This window comes from Danio rerio, chromosome 24 (genome assembly GCF_052040795.2).
Source record: "Danio rerio strain M-AB ecotype USA chromosome 24, GRCz13ab, whole genome shotgun sequence".
In the NCBI taxonomy this organism is placed as follows: domain Eukaryota; kingdom Metazoa; phylum Chordata; class Actinopteri; order Cypriniformes; family Danionidae; genus Danio; species Danio rerio.
Genome location: NC_141044.1, coordinates 34,911,645 through 34,931,760, shown reverse-complemented (window position 1 = coordinate 34,931,760; position 20,116 = coordinate 34,911,645). Strand labels below are relative to the sequence as shown.

At 35.8% G+C, this 20,116-nt stretch overlaps 1 protein-coding gene and 1 long non-coding RNA gene across 3 annotated transcripts in view; one reads left to right on the top strand and one right to left on the bottom strand.

Moving 5' to 3' along the window:
* LOC147838080 (uncharacterized) overlaps window positions 1–20,116 on the bottom strand; it is a 982,747-nt gene that overhangs the window by 438,542 nt on the left and 524,089 nt on the right. The window lies entirely within an intron of this gene.
* Window positions 1–20,116, top strand: part of mmp16a (matrix metallopeptidase 16a (membrane-inserted)) — a 106,945-nt gene that overhangs the window by 79,978 nt on the left and 6,851 nt on the right. For both annotated transcript variants that reach the window (XM_087308786.1, NM_001440706.1), the window contains 3 exon segments: window positions 329–490; window positions 4,009–4,226; window positions 14,801–14,939. In XM_087308786.1, the coding sequence (XP_087164912.1) occupies window positions 329–490; window positions 4,009–4,226; window positions 14,801–14,939 (519 nt within the window).

Genomic DNA, 20,116 nt, shown 5'->3' with positions numbered 1-20,116 from the left:
GATCACTTATTACTGAAATAATCTAAAGGGGATTTGATTAAATCTGGCTAAAAAGTCTCAAGAATCATTTATTTGAATGAATCATTTGAGGTGACTCTTCTGAGCAATAAAAAAAATAAAACTATAGATATATCTAGATTTGTTTTTTTATTTATTTAAATTTTTTCATTGCTAACAAAAGTCATTTTGATTAACTCAAGGATGGTATCGATCATATATTTGACTAACTAACACTAACCAGGTTTAAGAGTTTTTTTTTTGCTTACATCTAAAGTTCTTGAGATTGATGACGCAGTGCATAATAAATTCATGTATTTTGTGTGTTTAGGAAACGACCTCTTCCTGGTGGCGGTACATGAGCTGGGTCACGCATTAGGACTGGAGCACTCGAACGACCCCACTGCCATCATGGCCCCCTTCTACCAGTACATGGACACAGAGAACTTCAGACTGCCACACGACGATCTGCAGGGTATACAAAAGATCTACGGTGAGGCAACATCCATGCATCCATCCATCCATCCATCTATCCATTCATCCATCCATCCATCCATTCATCCATCCATTCATCTATCAATCCGCCTACCCACCCATCCATCTATCCATCCATCTCAATTTTTGATGTTGGATGGATGGTGGCATGAAAGATGGGATTTGATAGCATGATGTTACCATGATAATTGCAACCCAGGCTCATTCTAAAAACATAGTACAGCGGATGTTTCTGGAGACCGTGAAATACGTCCTGGAAGGTACATATTTGTGCAGTTTTTGTTTTCGCGAATCCGGGAGAGGCCGCTGTGTGCACTTTTTCATATCCTGAACGTCTCTCGCGAGTGCCGTTTGCGCCCGCGCTGTTCTCGCGTCAAACCACCAGAGGCCGCTGTCTGACTGACCGAATGATTGACTGCGCGACCGGCCAATCGGCTGACCCACCCTCCTCCTTTCCTGAACCCAACCAGTTTTACCGATTGACCTGCCTGCCCGCTCACTTCCTTAAACCCGAGCAACAATTTAGAAAAGCCGTCTAGAAAAAGAAAAGCCCTCGTCTGTTTTTTTTTTTAACCACGTTTTTGGATTTCACCACATTCTCACCCTGTTATGAACTCGTTCGCTTTATTTTTTGGATTCTGTTTTTGTCTTACCTGATTTCTGGAACCGCTCTTCCTCGGACGCCTTTGTCAACTCCTCCTCTCTGCATCTAAAGTCCACCGACACACACGATGAGCTGACTGGACAAACTGATTGCGGCGGTAAAGCCCTCCACACGGAGGTAAGCGGTCAGCCGGCAAGCGCGAAAGGGAATGGCGTCACACCACCCCGTAGCGTTCGCTTAAAAAATGAAACGCAGCCATATGTACCTCCCGGGACGTATTTCGCGGTCTTCAGAAACGTCCCCGGGACTACGTTTTCAGAATGAGCTTGGGTTGGATAATTGTGTTAACAACATGTTAATAGTGTTAGCATTAGCACAGGGGTAAACAACATGCTAATCATGTTACATCATGCTATTAAATCCTATTTATCATGCCATCATCTATCCAACTTCAATATTTTATGTCAAAATTAAAGGCAAGGTTTTTCCTAACTAACTTTTTTTGTTTAATTTACAGTAACTCATTACTATAGTTGTACTAGTGCTTGTTTAGAAAACAAAGTAAAACAATTTTGAGTGAATACATATCGACACCCTAGCAACTAATCAAAAGCTTCCTCATAAAACCTAGCGCTTTTTCCCTCTACATCCACCCGGAAAAAACACTAAAACACACATTCGTGAGATGTTCAGATCCTCTTTCCTGGATCTCATCCAATCTCCATCCCTGAGGTTCTTCCTTTTTCCTCCCTCCGACACCGGATGAGACCACAGAGGGTGGAGATACTTCCCAACCACGTCCGCTCAATCTCCATCACTCTCACCACAGCAGATCTCCTGTCTATATCCATGTTTCATTCGGCTTGTGTTAGTTATGTAACGTGAAGGCCTGTAATCCTCGCTCTATTTCAGGAGATTTGATTTCAGACAGTCACTCCTCTATGGTATTTCCAGAGGGGTAATCCTGTCAGGCGGCCCTCCTGCCTGATTCATACAGAAAAATCATTCATTATTATTTTCCTCCATTTAATCACCTGTCCTTTCCTGAACTCGTAGCGTTCAGTCGGCGCTTGCAGAAGTCTGACGTCGCGGTTGATTGTGCTAACAGCTTGAACTCTTGAGCGCAGGTCAGCCGTCTGCTGCACTGTGATAATGAGCCCGCAGATAATTGAGGTGTATGCTGGAATATATTTGATGCCAGGGAAAATGATAGCGCTTTTTATTTATTATTTAGTTTTTTATTCTGCAAACCGTCCTGTTGAATACTGATGAATAATACACAACTAAATGTTTGATCAGCTGTACTGGCTAACGTTTTATCCACCTTTCTTTTATATATAATATATTATTATTTGTAATACATATAATAATAATGATAATAATAATAATAATAATAATAATATTTTTGAAGCAGTGGCGCAGTAGGTAGTGCTGTTGTCTCACAGTAAGAAGGTTGCTGGTTCGAACCACGGCTCAGTTGGCGTTTCTGTGTGGAGTTTGCATGTTCTCCCTGCCTTCGTGTGGGTTTTCTCCAGGTGCTCCGGTTTACCCCACAGTCCAAAGACATGCAGTACAGGTGAATTAAGTAGGCTAAATTGTGCGTAGTGTATGAGTGTGTGTGTGAATGTATGTGTGGATGTTTCCCAGAGATGGGTTGCGACTGGAAGGGCATCCGCTGCGTAAAAACTTGCTGGATAAGTTGGCGGTTCATTCCGCTGTGGCGACCCCGGATTAATAAAGGGACTAAGCCGACAAAAAAATGAATGATATATATAAATATATACATATACAGTTGAAGTCAGACTTATTAGTCCCCCTTTGATTTTTTTTCTCTTTTTTTTTATATTTCTCAAATGATATTTAACAGAGTTATGTTAATTTTATCTAGCAAAATATTGTACTGTCATCAAGGCGAAAATAAAATAAATCAGTTATGATAAATAAGTTATTAAAACGATTACGTTTAGAAAAGTGTTGAAAAAAATCTTCTCTCCGTTTAACAGAAATTGTGGGAAAAAATAAACAGGGCGGCTAGTAATTCTGGAGGCTAATAATTCTTACTTCAATTGTATATTCTAATTTATATTCATAAATCATGCATTATTCACTAAATACTACAGTTCCTCAATGTAACTGTAGAGTTTACTGTTGTCAAACTAAATTACACATTTAGTCAATGTAGTAAAAATAAAAAGCATAAATAAGACCAAATTTAGCCATTTATAAGGAGTTTTTTGGCCACAACCAACCTTAAAGTGATAGTTCACCCCCCCAAAAAAAATTACTTCCTATTTTCTCGCTCTCAAGTGTTTCCAAAGTTTTATGAGTTTCTTTATTCTGCTGAACACAAAAGAAGATATTTTGAAAAATGCTAGAAAAATCTGGTAATTTTCCTTCAGCTCAGTTCCTAATTTATCAGGAATCGCCACAGTGGGATAAATAACCAAATATTCCAGCATATGTTTTATACAGCGGATGTCCTTCCAGCACAACCCAACACTGGCAAACACCCATACACCCTCAAATTCACACATACACTCATACACTATGTTCAATTTAGATTATTCAATTCACATATAGTGCATGTCTTTGGACTGTGGGGTAAACCGAAGCACCTGGAGGAAACCCACGCGAACATGGGGAGAACATGCAAACTCCACACTGAAATGCCAAGTGGCCCCGCTGGGAATCGAATCAGCGACCTTCTTGCTGTGCAAGTGCTAACAACTGATCCACCGTGCTGCCCCTTGACTTCCATAGTAGTAAACATATATGTAAATGGCTACAGGTTTTCAGCATTTTTCACAACATCTCTTTTTGCGTACTCAAAATATCCTTTTAAATGTAATGAAATCTTTGGAATCAACCGAAGAATAAAGATATTTAATAATCATCTCTCGCTGTCTTTTTAGGACCTCCAGATAAACTTCCTCAGCCCACAAGGCCTTCACCGACAGTCCCACCAGCTCGCTCACACCCTCCCGTCGATCCACGCAAAAATGACAGGCAGACACGGCCGCCGCGAATACCCACAGGCGATAAACCAACACACCCCAACGCCAAACCTGACATCTGTGACGGCGGCTTCAACACACTCGCCATACTCAGGAGAGAGATGTTCGTCTTTAAGGTAAGCCAGTCATCCACATGTACAGTCTCTCTGTCAGAAAAACACAAACAAATTCTGAATCACTAAACAACATTAGCTCATGTCAAGCTCAGTTTTTGAGTTATCAAACCACAATGGATTCAGAACAGGCTTGATTGTTTTTAACCATAGACAGAGCATCTGAAACATGCTAGAACTATGCTAATTTATAACATGTTAAATGTGCTACCAAAATCCCTGCTGAAAAATCCAGCTTAAACCAGCCTAAGCTGGTTGGCTGGTTTTAGCTGATCGACCAGGCTGGTTTTAGAGGGGTTTTGGCCACTTCCAGGCTGGTTTCCAGCCATTTCCAGCCTGGTCTTAGCTGGTCAGGCTGGGAGATGACCAGCTAAAACCAGCTTGACCAGCCTAGCCAAGCTGGGAATCCAGCCAAAACCAGCTATATCCAGCTTAAACCAGGCTGTTCAAGTTGGTTTTAGCTGGATTTAGCTGGTCATTTTCCAGCCTGACCAGCTAAGACCAGGCTGGAAATGGCTGGAAACCAGCCTGGAAGTGGCCAAAACCCCTCAAAAACCAGCCTGGTCGACCAGCTAAAACCAGCCAACCAGACTAGGCTGGTTTAAGCTGGATTTTTCAGCAGGGATGGTAAATGTGTTAGCATATTAGATACAAATTGTCATCATATTATTGAGTTAACATCATCTCAATCGAGTTAGCATAATACTAGCATGTAAACAATGTACATCACCTTCTAAAAACAAATTCTGAATCACTATCTGAAATGATACAACTCGTACATGATCTCATTTGTCTCACATTAAAAACAATGTTAACAGATTAACATTAACACAAATGAACAGCCTTTATTCTCTTTTTATTCTCTTCTCTACAGTTTACGGAACATGCTAGCGTTGTGCTAACTGATAACATGTTGAATGTGTTAACATACAGTAATGGTAAATATTTTAGCTTATTACAAACCAATTAGCATGATGCTAGCAACATATAAATTGAATTAGCTTTACGTTAACAACAAGCTAATCGAGTTAGCATCATAGTAGCTTGGTAACATCATGTTCATCACATTCTAATATTGCACAAATTCTGAATCCCTTTCTGAAATGAGCCTCTAGTCAACACTACAGAATACACAAGACATGTCATTCATATAGTGTTGAATAAGAGAAAATGTAACACTTAATATGACCTTAAATAGATTATGGCTGTTTTTTGGTTCACAAATGAACATGTTCCATACTTTTTAACCACGGACAAAGCATAAACAGAATGATTCATGCAGTTTCTGAAACATGCTAGCACTATGCTAACTGATAACATGCTAAATGCGATACCATTATAGTAAATGTGTTATCCTATTAGATACAAGTTAACAATGTTGGACAAGCTACTTGAAAAATGTAGTGAGCTGAGCTGTTGGCTACTCTACTTAAAATGCAGCTTTTTACACATTTAAAATACTATAGTCATTTATAGTAAAGAGAAATATTTGAGAATAAGCATGTATTACTATATATAATATATATACTAAAGTATTTTTGAGCACAGCATCAGAAATTAAGTTATTGCATCTTAACATGTACTTCTCGAGGAAACCTGCTTCAAAAATAACTCCTCTCCCTCAGTCATCTTTCTATCAAGTAAGTTTCATTGGCGACGTCGCCAACCAGAGGTGGCAGTAATGCACCAAAAACTTTCTTGTCGAACACCGTAAAACAGAAAGAAGAAATCCTCTTTCTACGCTACTAAGAAATGTAGTTAAGCTAGTAGTGTCACTACTTGTAGCGATGCTACTGCCCAACATTGCAAGTTAACATCAAGTCAACAACGTGCTAATTGAGTTAGCATAATACTATGTAAACAATATTCGCCACCTTCTGAAAAACATAAAACACAAATTCTGAATCCCCTGCTGAAAAATCCAGCTTAAACCAGCCTAAGCTGGTTGTCTGGTTTTAGCTGGTTGACCAGGCTGGTTTTAGAGGGGTTTTTGCCACTTTCAGGCTGGTTTCCAGCCATTTCCAGCCTGGTCTTAGCTGGTCAGGCTGGGAGATGACCAGCTAAAACCAGCTTGACCAGCCTAGCCAAGCTGGGAGTCCAGCCAAAACCAGCTATATCCAGCTTAAAACAGGCTGTTCAAGCTGGTTTTAGCTGGATTTGGCTGGTCATTTTCCAGCCTGACCAGCTAAGACCAGGCTGGAAATGGCTGGAAATGGCCAAAACCCCTCAAAAACCAGCCTGGTCGACCAGCTAAAACCAGCCAACCAGCCTAGGCTGGTTTAAGCTGGATTGTTCAGCAGGGTCACTATTTGAGATTAACAGCAAAACTGATTAACACAAATTAACAGATTTTATCCACTTCTTATTATCTTCTCTACCATTTCTGAAACATGCTAGCGCTGTGGTAATTGATAAAATGTTGAATGTGTTAACACTGTGATGGTATGTATTTGAACACATTGTAACATATTAGAAACTAGTGAGCATGCATGATGATGTCAGTTTATTAATTGAATTAGCATCATGTTAACCAGTGGCGTAGCGGATAACCCCAACACCCCCACCCCCGCCCCCTCTCTTTAGTTTCAGATCGCTCCCTATCCCCTACCCCTGATGAGCGGAGCGAGGCGGGGCAGGGGTGCATGTGAGGAGGGATCAGTAAAATGGAGGTGCTGGATCAGATTTCAGAGGTTCTTGATCCAGCTTGTTCCGGCACAAATTAAGCCCTGATGCTAGCTACACAGTTACACACACAAAAAACACAAGCTCTGAATGTCTCTCCAAAATGAGCTCATGTCAAGCACTCTAGTGCTTTAACACTGTGTTTATGCACTCACAAAAAAAGACATGTGGTGAACACAGGAAACATTGAGCCAGCATTGTGTTGCCGTTTCCTCTTTGTTCTCCTGTGCTGAACAAAAGTGACCTGAGCTTTTATTTGCTTGCTGAATCTAGAGAATCGCCCTCAGTGAATCCTTCAGGCTCAAGTCTGATAGTTGAGTGTGTGAGAACTGTGTGGATTATGGGCTGCTGATGCTGAATATTGAAGCCTTCAACCTTAGAGGGAGAAGATAAAGCAGAAAGCAGGAGATAAAAGCGTTTAGTTTTGCATACAGTGTAAAGACTGCAGTCTGGAATAACGTCATGTAAGATTATGTAATCAGGGTGCCAAATAGATGATTGCAAATACAAGTAACCATGGCAACAAAAGGCTTCTTGAATGCTTTTTTTAAAGAAATTAATAATTACTTGAGCAAGGATGCATTAAACTGAACAAAAAGTGGAAGTAAATTAAAAGCTTTTTTGGGGTGTTATAGTTTTTTTAATGAATAAACCATTTTAATTTTGGTTATTACAGGGATAGTTCAGCTAAAACTGGAAATTCTGTCTTTTGTGAGTTTTTCTTTTCATCTTTTTTTCTGTTTAACACAAAAATAAGTTACTTTGAAAAACGTCAGAAACCGGTAACCATTGACTTTCATCCATGGCATGGCATTTCATACTATGGAAGTCAATAGTTACCAGTATCTAACATTCTTCAAAATACCTTTTTTGAGTTGAACAGAAGAAAAAAACACTGGTTTGCGAAATAAGGGTTAGGGTGAGGGAAAAAAAAAAAAAAAAAAAAAAAAATATATATATATATATATATATATATATATATATATATATATATATATATATATATATATATATATATATATATATATATATATATATATGATTACCCTAACCTGTCTAGTTAACCTAATTAACCTAGTTAAGCCTTTAAATGTCACTTTTAGCATAATAGAAGTGTTTTGAAAAATATCTAGTCAAATAATATTTACTGTCAGTACGGCAAAGATAAAATAAATCAGATATTACAAATGAGATATTGAAACTAATATGTTTAGAAATGTGTTAAAAAAAATCTTCTCTCAATTAAACAAAGTGGGGAAAAAATAAACAGGGCTAACTTCAACTGTATATATATAATTTTTTTCTAGTTTTTAAAAATGACATGTTTTTGTCAGCGTTGTTTGTTTTAATTAACATTACAAAATTCCTTTTTTTTTCAGTTAACTGCAAAAAATAATGTCAAAACACTCAAATCACTTCAAATGTTGCAAAACTATGATTATAATTCATAATTTAGACTATAAACATTAATTAGCCAAGATTACCGATATCAAGGTAAAACACAATACATTTCATATTAAAACATGCTAAAAGATGTTTCCGTTATTATAGCAATTTTGATCCCACTATATATATATATATATATATATATATATATATATATATATATATATATATATATATATATATATATATATATATATATTATACATTTAAAATCATATATAATATACATTTAAAGTGTGTCTTGTACACTATTGAGAATGAGCTAGATAAGGAACAGAAAGCAAGATCAGTCAGAAAATCGCAATTTGATATTTTACTCAAATCCCACAACCCTTTTTGGTTTTTGTAAAGCAGCTTTATGGAATATTATGAAAACATGGATCCTTGTGAAGTAGCTTTTTAAGTATGAGTTAAACAAACAATACATTGAATTACCTATAAAAAAAGAAAAGAAAATTAAAACAAACATAAGTAAACACAGCCAAAATTCATATTTTAATACATTGAATTGCCTATAAAAATACACAAAAAAAGAAAATTAAAACAAACATAAGTAAACGAAGCCAAAATTTGTATTTTTATATTGTTAGATCCATTTTTATATTGTTTGTCACAAAACTGCATAAACCTATAAATTTTAGTTGTTGTTTGTTCATTTTCAGATACAAAAAGATATGAATGAGTGTGATAATTTCGGTCACTATAATATAATATAATATAATATAATATAATATAATATAATATAATATAATATAATATAATATAATGTCCTCTAACTGCACAATAGGTACCAAACAGGTAAAACTACTTTAAAACAGTTGAATCTTTTTAAAACGATATTTTACTCACTTGTGGAGAAATACAAGTACAGTGTTTCTCTGATTTGTGGATGTGAACCAGAGTTCATATCTCTGAAAGGTAGCCTACTCTCCGAACACACCATCAGTGTTTTCTGTATATTTTCCTCAGTTTAAATATAGATGGAATTCGTTTGTCAGACTGTAGAGAAAGTGTCTGTTTTCTGAATAGCCAAACTCACGCTGATGTGTAGATTTATTCCACTTGAAGAGGGTTTTTGTTGGGCTCTAATCTTGTCACTCGGTCTCCATTCCCAGTTTCACAGCCGACGCCGCTGGGAAAACAAAATCTATCATGAATGGTGTTACACACACTCTCCTCAGTCAGTGGATCTGTGTTAACTGGAGTAGTGTAGGCAAAAATGTTTCCATGCAGAAAAACTCAGCTCAGTTGTTTCTATTGTTACATCTGTGTGGACAGGTGAAGATCTGATTGGATGAGAGATGAGGAGGCATAATATATTCGTTTATAAGTAACCAATCAGAATTATATAGAGGAAGAACTGATAGTCAGGGTAGCATATATATATATATATATATATATATATATATATATATATATATATATATATATATATATATATATATATATATATATATATATATATATATATTAATATGCAATACAGAAACAAATAAATAAATATTTTATATGTCCTTTAATATGTATATTTTTATTAAAATGTATTTGTTTCTTTATGTATATTTACATTAAATGTACAACATAAATAATTTATAATGTCCATCCATCCATCTTTCCATCCATCTCTTTATCTCTGAATTACTCCATACATCAATTTATCCATCTCCCCATCTGTGAATTCCTCCATCCATCCATCCATCCATCCGTCCATCCATCCGTCCATCTCTTTATCTCTAAATTCCTCCATTCATCTATCCATCTATCTATCCATCCATCCATCCATCTCTTCATCTCCAAATTCATCCATCCATCCATCCATCCATCCAACTCTTCATCTCTGAATTCCTCCATCTATCCATCTTTGAATTTCTCCATCCAGCCATCCATCCATTTATCTCTAAATTCCTCCATTCATCAATTTCTCCATCCATCTCTTTATCTCTGAATTCCTCCATCCATCTGTCCATCCATCTCTTCATCTCTGAATTCTTCCATCCATCCATCTCTTCATCTCTGAATTCCTCCATCCATCTCTTCATCTCTGAATTCCTCCATCCATCCATCCATCTCTCAAATTACTCCATTTTCCACCTATCCCTCAACCTCTCTCCATTCCTTAATCTAATCATCCCTTCATGACTCCATCTCTCAATCTCTCTATTCCTCAGTCTCTCCATCCCTCCATCTTGCCATCTCACTATTCCACCATGTCTCTGTCTCTTCATCCCTCCATTTCTCAAATATTCTTGTTTCTCCATCCCTCCATCCATCAATCCCACCATCTCTCCATTATTTCATCTGTCCATCTTCCCATTTCTCTATATCTCCCTCCCTTCACCTCTTTATCTATCTTATCCACAGTTTCTCCATCGCTCCCTTTATACTGTACAGTAATCCCTCCATTTTTTCATTCCCCAGTCTCTCCATTCCTCTATTCATCCATCTCTCCACAGATATGGCATAATATGCAGGGCAAGACTTTTTGTAATATAAGCAATTATTACACAGAATGACATTTTAGCGTGTTCTTTAAATCATGGGTAGTTAAAAGTACTAATGATTCAACAGCGTGTGCTTTAATTTCTATAATACTTCAGCTTACTATACGGAAAGATTATTTTTAAGATTCCTTTACGTTACACAGCCAAATCAAAGATATTTTGAACTAAACACCAAAGTCCGACTTGTGCCAGATAATGGTCTCTCTAAGAGCGACTGTTCTAAAAAATGAGGCACAGAGGGTCACATAAGGCACTCTCTCACAGCACAAAACACAATACATTTTTGATCGGTGACCCATTCTTTTAGTTTCAAAATATATTTTTCCAGTTTCACAACTCAACACCCTTGACCACTTAAGAGATACTGCCACCATTTCAAGATCGTACAGATTTACTAGTTAACAGGCAAAACTGTGGTGTGAAAAAGTTACTGATTTTATTATTTCTTTCTGCATGTTTTTCAAACAATGATATATATATATATATATATATATATATATATATATATATATATATATATATATATAATTATTATTATTATTATTATTATTATTATTAAAAGAAAACACAAGTAAACAGATCATGCAAATTTAAAATAAAGTTTTTATTATTAAGTGAAAACAGAATACAAAACTACATACTCCATGTGAAAAAGTGTTTGCCCCCTATCCTAATAACTGGTTGGGCCACACTTTGCAGAAACAACTGCAATCAATCTTTTTCCATAACTTGCAATACATTTGTTAAAGATCTGTCAGGGAATTTTGGCCCACTCATTTTTGCAGAATGTGAATAATTCAGCCATATTGGAGTGTTTTTTTAAGTTTATGCCACATCATCTCAATTGGATTCAGGTCAGGACTTTGACTAGGCCACTACCAAAGTTTTCTTTTTTTTTTCTTCAGCCATTCAAAAGTGCTGAACCACAGATGTCAAAGAACCCTAAGAATGTGTAAGTGTTAGAGAGCCATAAAATATTATTATTATTAATATTATTATCATCATCATTATTATTATTGCAAATGATTATGAAACACCCTTTTTGTCCACGTTTTGAAACAATGCATTTAATAAGCTTTCTATGCACATAAAATCACTTGTAAATTAAATTTGAAGGTTCAGAAAGAAAAATTAGACATGTCTCACATTTTTTCAAACAGTACATGCCATTTTTAAGATGATTGTTTATAATAAATAACAACAAAATAATAAGAACTATTTTACGCCTCTGGAGGTCTAACTTGAATATTTAGTATAAAATATTTGCCTTTTTTGAAGCTGAAGTTATGCTGTGTGTTTGTGTGTGTCATTTCTCACTCATTATGGGTCTGAATGTCTTTTGTTTTTCTCTCATAGCCAAACAATAATGATCCGCAGATGAATGTTGTTCATCGAGGGACTAGTTACGCATTGGGGAATGTTGTCTGTGTGGGTTTTATGCGATTACAGACCACTGCTCGTGTTTGTTCGTCTGTGTCTGCTTTTGGGAAACAAAGGAACGAGACTTGATGATGCTATGCTGGAATGTTGTTTATGTGCTGCTATGCGGTTGCTAGGTGGCTGTTTAATTGACCAATTCAAAAGTATCAATCATATCAAGATTCATTTATATGATAATGTGGTAATAGTTTTTTTATGTTATTGTTTTTGAGCTACAGTGAAGTACACAAACACTGTAACATACAGAAGTTGTTGGTCAGTGGGAAAATGACAGCTATAGAAATATGCTATATATAATATTATATATATAATATATAAATATTTAATCATTTTAAGTAAGTTATAATACAATTAATAGACAATTAACACACACACACTCATACACTACGACCAATTTTGCATATCTAATTTACTTATAGCGCATGTGTTTGGACTGGGGGGAAACCGAGCACCAGGAGGAAGGTGATTGAAAGAAGTCCGCTTCCGTTTGTTTTTAAGGCCTGATGCCACCAAATCAACCAATAGAAAACTGAAAAGGGGAAACACAGGGAGAAACACTCGTAAACACACACACACTCATACACTACGGCCAATTCAGTTTATTTAATTCACCTATGGCGCATGTCTTTGGACTGTGGGGGAAACTGGAGCACCCGGTGGAAACCCAAACGAACACAAGGAGAACATGCCAACTCCAAGCAAAAATGACAGCTGGCCCAGCCGGGACTCAAACCAGTGACCTTCTTGCTGTGAGGCAACAGTGCTAACCACTGAGCCACCATTGTACCCCTTTGACTGAATTAATTCCACTAGAATTTTGTAAGCGAAGTTGTAAAGTGAAGCTAAACAAACCGCCGAATATTATTGGTGGTATTCTTCAACAAGTATAATATTTTGGGAACTGACTTTGTAAGGTAAATGTTAATTATTGAATTTCCCGTGATGAAACAGTACAAGAAATGTTTTCATTTGAAACATTCAGTTTATTTATGCAGTCTTGTTGAATTACGAAGCGCAAAAAAGCTAGGTATGAAAATGCAATACACTGTTAAAGAATTTTTTGTCATTATTTTACTTTCATATTAACTATAATAACACTAATATTAACTAAAGTACACTGTAAAAATATCTGTTAATTAACAGTTTCTGTATTTTGTGTGTTTTTATTACAATATTACATTAAATATCAAAATTATATATATTCAGTTACAAATCCTACTTGGCAAATAAGTCAGAGAGCTCTTTTTTAAAGTCTAAAGCACATGGCGCAAAAGCATTAAGTGCATGTCTGAATTCACTTTTGCTGTTTTAATGATGGAAAAATATGCTCTGTGCCCTGACACATGGTCTAACAGGGTCGAGCTGATTGTTTTAGCATAACATGCATTAAAACAATCAGAGTCTTGTCTCCCATTCCCTTTAAGAGTCAGTTGCATCACGCCATGGTGCATTTGCTATTTACATGGTGGACTTTGTGAGTGGATAAACTGAACACTTCACTAGTGAGAAAACTGTTGAACAGACCATCTGGAGCGCGAGGATAAAGAATAAGCCTCCTCCATTTGCCCTCTTTGCTTTCTCTTTACTTTACTTTTACTCTTTACTCCTTTACTTTCATGGATAAGGAAACTGTGGAAAGACATCCATTAGCCAACATATTTAATTTTGTTTGTTAAGAACAAAATTTTATTTCAAAATTATTTTAAAATTCTAATTTCCAGCAAATTAATCAATGAACAAGGATAATAAAGTGTGGTCAAAAAACTTGAGTTATATCCAAACACGCATCCTATTCTTATGCCCCATATGGTGATGCAGACGTCTCCAAAACCTGACAGGTGAACAAATCTAAACTTGTTTTTATTTAAAAAAATACAAATATGCATGTAATAAATAATACTCCTAATAATAATAATATTATACTAATGCAAATTGTCATTATAAAGTGAAAAAAGCCCCCCGGTCATGAGGAAGGCATGGAGGTAGTGGTTTTTATATTTATGTAGTAAATAACATTTTTTGTAACATTTTAATCTTCAAATTTTTGTCATTTGTAAAGATATTTGTGTATTGCTGTACATCCTGTATGTATTAAGCAATGTGTACGCGTATGGACCAGCATAGGCACAAAACTAATGCTCTCTACGCTGGACTTTAGAGCAGCTTTCAGTTGGTCAATGATGCAGTCAATTTCAGTTCCTCAAAATAGTAATCCGTCAACAATACGCCTTAACACGCTTCCTTTCTAGACCAGCACACCCATGACTCCACAAAGTAGCCCAAATGGTTTTGCTATTTAAATAACGTGGCGCAAAATGTGAAAATAAGGGTCTGAAAGGGGTCTGACAGTCTTACGCCAGATGTACGATAGGGCCCAGAGTCTGAAAGTATTATTTTGACCATTTTGGCTCCAAAATACAACATTCAAACGTTATGGGATTCATCAACAGCTTTAAATATGATATGCAGCTCATGTTCATTTGTCATTTTTTTCTCTGTTTTAATCAGGATCACTGGTTTTGGAGGGTGAGAGATAACGCCGTGATGCCCGGCTACCCGATGCTCATCAATGTCTTCTGGAGGGGTTTGCCGCCCAAGATTGATGCCGTCTATGAAAACAGCAAGGGAAAATTTGTGTTCTTTAAAGGTAAGACTTCTGCACGTCAGATCAGTTTATTTAGAAGCGTTGACCAATGAGGGCACCTGTTCCAGGAGGGCCGCTGCTCTGCACAGTTTAGTTCCAACCCTGGGTGAACACACTTACCTGTAAGTTTCAAACTAAACTAAAGGACCCAATTAGTTTGATTAGGTGTGTTTTATTAGGGTTGAAACTAAACTGTGCAGAGCTGTGACCCATCAGGAACTGGATTTGACACCTGTGCCCTAGAGAAGTGTCAGCACAAAATACCAAACAAATGATGTTTTATAACTCTTTGAAACTTTGCCCCTTTTAGGCATTGATCCAAATTGGGGTGTCCGTCACTTTAAATTCAAATGAGACTGTGGCTACAGCTCTCTTTTGAAAAAAGGGCGGAGCTACAAATGCATTTGCTTCAAAAACAGAACTAACGTAATCTTTGGCATTAAAACTTGAATGGCAGATGGCTGCTTGTCACTCAGGGCTTTCTATGTTACTGAGGGAGAGATCAACACTAATGGGTGGGACTTTCCCCCCTCTGATGTCATACAAAGGGAAAACGTCATTCAAAGTGTTTCTGCAGACTGTTTTTAATAAGTGTGATTATAACAAATAGAATTAATACATGTTTACCATTAAAGGCTGGCTATATTCACACACTGCTGCCACACAACTGTTTTAAACCCCTTATTTTTGCATGATAGATACCCCATTAACCTGATTTCTGCAGTGAAGTAGAAACAGCACAGATCTCAGTATAATCATGTAGAAAATATCAGGCCTGAATATCCAGAGCTCTATTATTCCCATGAGGAGAGAAACACAGTGTGCGCGATAGAGATGAAAATAACTAAAGCGGAAAAGCAGAAAAAGCCAAATGAGATAATGACAAACTCACACAAATGCACACACACTCACACACCTAAACAAATCCAGGCGTTTTTGTTCCTCGACATCCAGACAAATGGTCTTTCGTGTTCGGAGAGCTTAATGAAGGTTTTTAGCCACTGCTGACTGTCATCTTCATTATTTATTAGCCTGCACACCTCAGTTCTCCACTATCAGATCTCACACACACACACACACACACACACACTCGATTATCAATGCGTCCAGCATTTACCAGCTGATTCAGTCTATTTGTTTTGCGATTGTGCACACTCTAGGGGTGCCCTAGATTTCATCCTTAAACTTCTAAAGTTTCAGAGATAAAAAAATAAATGCAAAATTGCCCTGGGATGTTTAACTCAGCAGGTTGCCAAAAACTGTACTGTACTATTTATAATATAATCATTTAATAATTAGCTAATAAAATAACGTACTATTTAACTACAATTGCTGTAAATAATATTTAATAATAATTTTAATAACAATAATAATCATGTAAACCAGTAAAGTATTATGTATTATGAACATATTGAACTACATTGCTGCAAATAATAATAATAATAATAATAATAATAATTATTATTATTATTATTATTATTATTATTATTATTAGCACAATGGCACAGTGGGTCGCACGATCGCCTCACAGCAAGTTTGCATGTTCTCCCAGTGTTCGCGTGGGTTTCCTCTGGGTGCTCCAGTTTCCCCCACAGTCCAAAGACACATGCTATAGGTCAAATGGGTAAGCTAAATTGTCCGTAGTGTATGTATGTGAATGAGTGTGTATGGGTGTTTCCTAGTGATGGGTTGCAGCTGGAAGGGCATCCGTTGCGTAAAACATATGCTGGATAAGTTCCCGGTTCATTCCGCTGTAGCGACTCCAGATTAATAAAGGGACTAAGCCGAAAAGAAAATGAATGAATGAATAATAATTATTCTTAGTATTATTATTATTATTATATTATACAGTATTATTATACAGTGATTAATTGATATCATTTTTTTATTTTCATACATTATAATAACAATGAGTTAAAATAAATTACAAAAAATGGCACAAACTAACAGTAATGGAATACCTCTCAAACTTAATTTTTTAATGAAAAGAACATTGTGTGTATTAAAATAAATATTAGAAAAATACATATAAATCAAATCAAATTGAATACAGTAGTAAAAACAGTACTACAGCAGATATAGTTTTATTTCATTTAAAATATTTTATTAAAAATTATACGTCAATGAAAAATAATAAATACCAGGATTTTTTACTATGTTTATTATTATGTTACTAATATGAATAATTGATTACATCAAATATAACATTTACATAGACAGAGTGACTCAGTGATTAGCACTGTCACTTCACAGCAAGAAGGTCGCAGGTTCGAGTCCCCTCTGGGTCAGTGGCGTTTCTGTGTGTAGTTTGCATGTTCTCCCTGTGTTCGGGTGGGTTTTCTCCGGGTTCTCCAGTTTCCCTCACAGTCAAAAAACATATTCTATTGGGGAATTGAATAAAACTAAATCGGCCGTAGTGTGTGTCTGGGAATTAGGGTGTATGGAAGTTTCCCAGTACTGGGTCCAGCTGGAAGGGCATCTGCTGTATAAAACACATACTGATGAATGAATAATATTTACAAAAAATTAGTCACAAACTAACATAACTCTCTCCTTCAAACTATATTTTATTGTAAAAAGTATTGTGTGTGTGTGTGTGTGTGTGTGTGTGTGGTCCATGTGGAAGCAAATAAACCGATTTCTTCACATTCAGCAAGCGTCCCAGAGCGAGGATCACTAACACTGACCCCTCAACATTAAACTAGGTCAATTACCATGGTCAGATCTGGACGTTAAAGCCAACATGTACAACAAAAGCATCCTGCAGTTTCACTTTTACAAACATTCTCGCATAATCGCTGACAAAACACAGACACAACTCCGCAAGCGCGCACACACATTAGCAACCGGTCGGGCACAGAGACTGTGACCCCGCTGAGGCCATGAGAAAGAGTAAGGTGACGTGACAGGCATTTCCTATGACGGACCTGTTCTCCTCTGACCCCTCGCACTCCAAACAAATCATGACACTCTTTAACCCATACACACATGCTTTCCTGAGCTCCTCCACCACTCATATCTGACAGTCTTGACCCTTCACAGGACACCTGAAAATGCTAATAATAAACAAAGAGGCTGATTTATTTATTTATTTTCCCGATTAAAGATTAAAGTAGATTCTAATTTGAAACTGTGGTCCTTGGTGGTCGATTAAATGCTTTCCTGAACTCCACAACTCGCATCTGACAGTCTTAAAGGGAGGCGAAGAGATAATAATTATTTTTTTTTTGTCTTAAAGGGATAGTACACCTAAAAATACTACTAATAAAAAAGAGGCTAATTTATTTATTTATTTTCATGATTCAAGATTAAAATTGAATTTATTTTGCAACTATGGTCCTGGGTGGTCTATTAAATGCTTTCCTGAGCTTCTTAAAGGGACAGTACACCCGAAAATGCTATTAATAAACAAAGAGGTGAAGTATTTTTTTTTCCTTGTTCAAAATTAAAGTACATTTTAATTTGAAACTATGGTCTTTGGTGGTCTATAAAATGCTTTCCTGAGCTCCTCCACAACTCATATCTGACAGTCTTAAAGGGACAGTACACCTGAAAATGCTAATAATAAACAAGGAGGTGATTTTTTTTTTTCTTAAGTTCAAGATTAAAATAAAATTTATTTTGAAATTTTGGTCCTTGGTGGTCCATTAAACGCTTTCCTGAGCTCCTCCACAACTTATATTTTACAGTCTTAAAGGGACCGTCCACCTGAAAATGCTATTAATAAACAAAGAAGTTAATTTTTTTTTTCTTTGGTTCAAGATTACAGTAGATTTTAATTTGAAACTTTGGTCCTTGGTGATCCATTAAATGCTATTCTAGCCATGCTCCTCCAAAACTCACATATGACAGTCTTAAAGGGACAGTACATGTAATAATGCTCATAATAATCAAAGAGGTGAAGTATTATTATTTATTTTCCACAATTCAAGATTAAAGTAGATTTTTTTTTTTTTTTTGAATCTGTGGTCTATAAAATGCTTTCCTGAGCTCCTCCACAACTCTAAAAATGCCAGTGATAAACAGAAGGTGAATTTTTGGTGATGTTCAAGATTGAAATTGATTTTATTATGAAACTATGGTCTTTGGTGGATCATTAAATGCTTTCCTGAGGTCCTCCACAGCTTATATTTTACAGTCTTAAAGGGACAGTACACCTGAAAATGCTAAAATCAAACCAATTAAATGATTATTTTTTGGTTTAAGATTAAAGTAGATTTTAATCTGAAACTATGGTATTTGGGGGTCTATAAAATGCTTATACATCTGACAGTCTTAAAGGGACAGTACACCTGAAACTAGCCACTTTGTGAGCAAAAAAAAAAAAAAAAAACATATGCAGACAATACTAAATGCTATGCAAACCTCTTCTAATACACAAGATGTGTCTAAAATGACCTGTACTGAAAAATGGCTCATCTATGGAAAAAAAATTATTAAAGCAGTTTTACATTAACTTTTACCAATTGAAACATGGTTATTTGCCACTAAGGAATACCTCAAATGTATTTATTTTAATATTATATTTTTTTAATAATATATATATATATATATATATATATATATATATATATATATATATATATATATATATATATATATATATATATTGCTATTGTGACAATAACAGCACATTATTATGTAAACCGTATTTTAAACAAAAGTGTCCCTGAATAGTTTTATTTATTATCACTATTACTACTATTTTCATTGTATTATTTTTGTAGCACTAATAAACACTAATAAAAGAAGATATATCAGTACTGCAAAGTGCTATTCATCAGCTTACATTGTCAAACAAATAGTTTAATGTTTTTTTTGGACAATACACATAAACATAACAGACGGATATATAGTTATTTAATTACACGGCAGTTATGCTCAAATGATAAATGTAATTCTTAGTGTGAAAAATCTTTGCGAGCCAACCATAGCACAATCCGCATAATAAAACTGCTGATAATCGAACACTGAGGTTATATTGCTACAGAGTCCATAATATTTACACCATTTCCAGATAAATGTCCGTTTCAGCAAAACCAAACATTAAATTTCACAGCTCAAGCACTTCCTGTTTGCTTTTAATTACCGCGACCAGGCCTTTGACCGCGCGACTGCCACTGTTACTCAGACTTGACATCTTAAAGCGACAGTTCACACAAAAATCTAAATCAGATGGT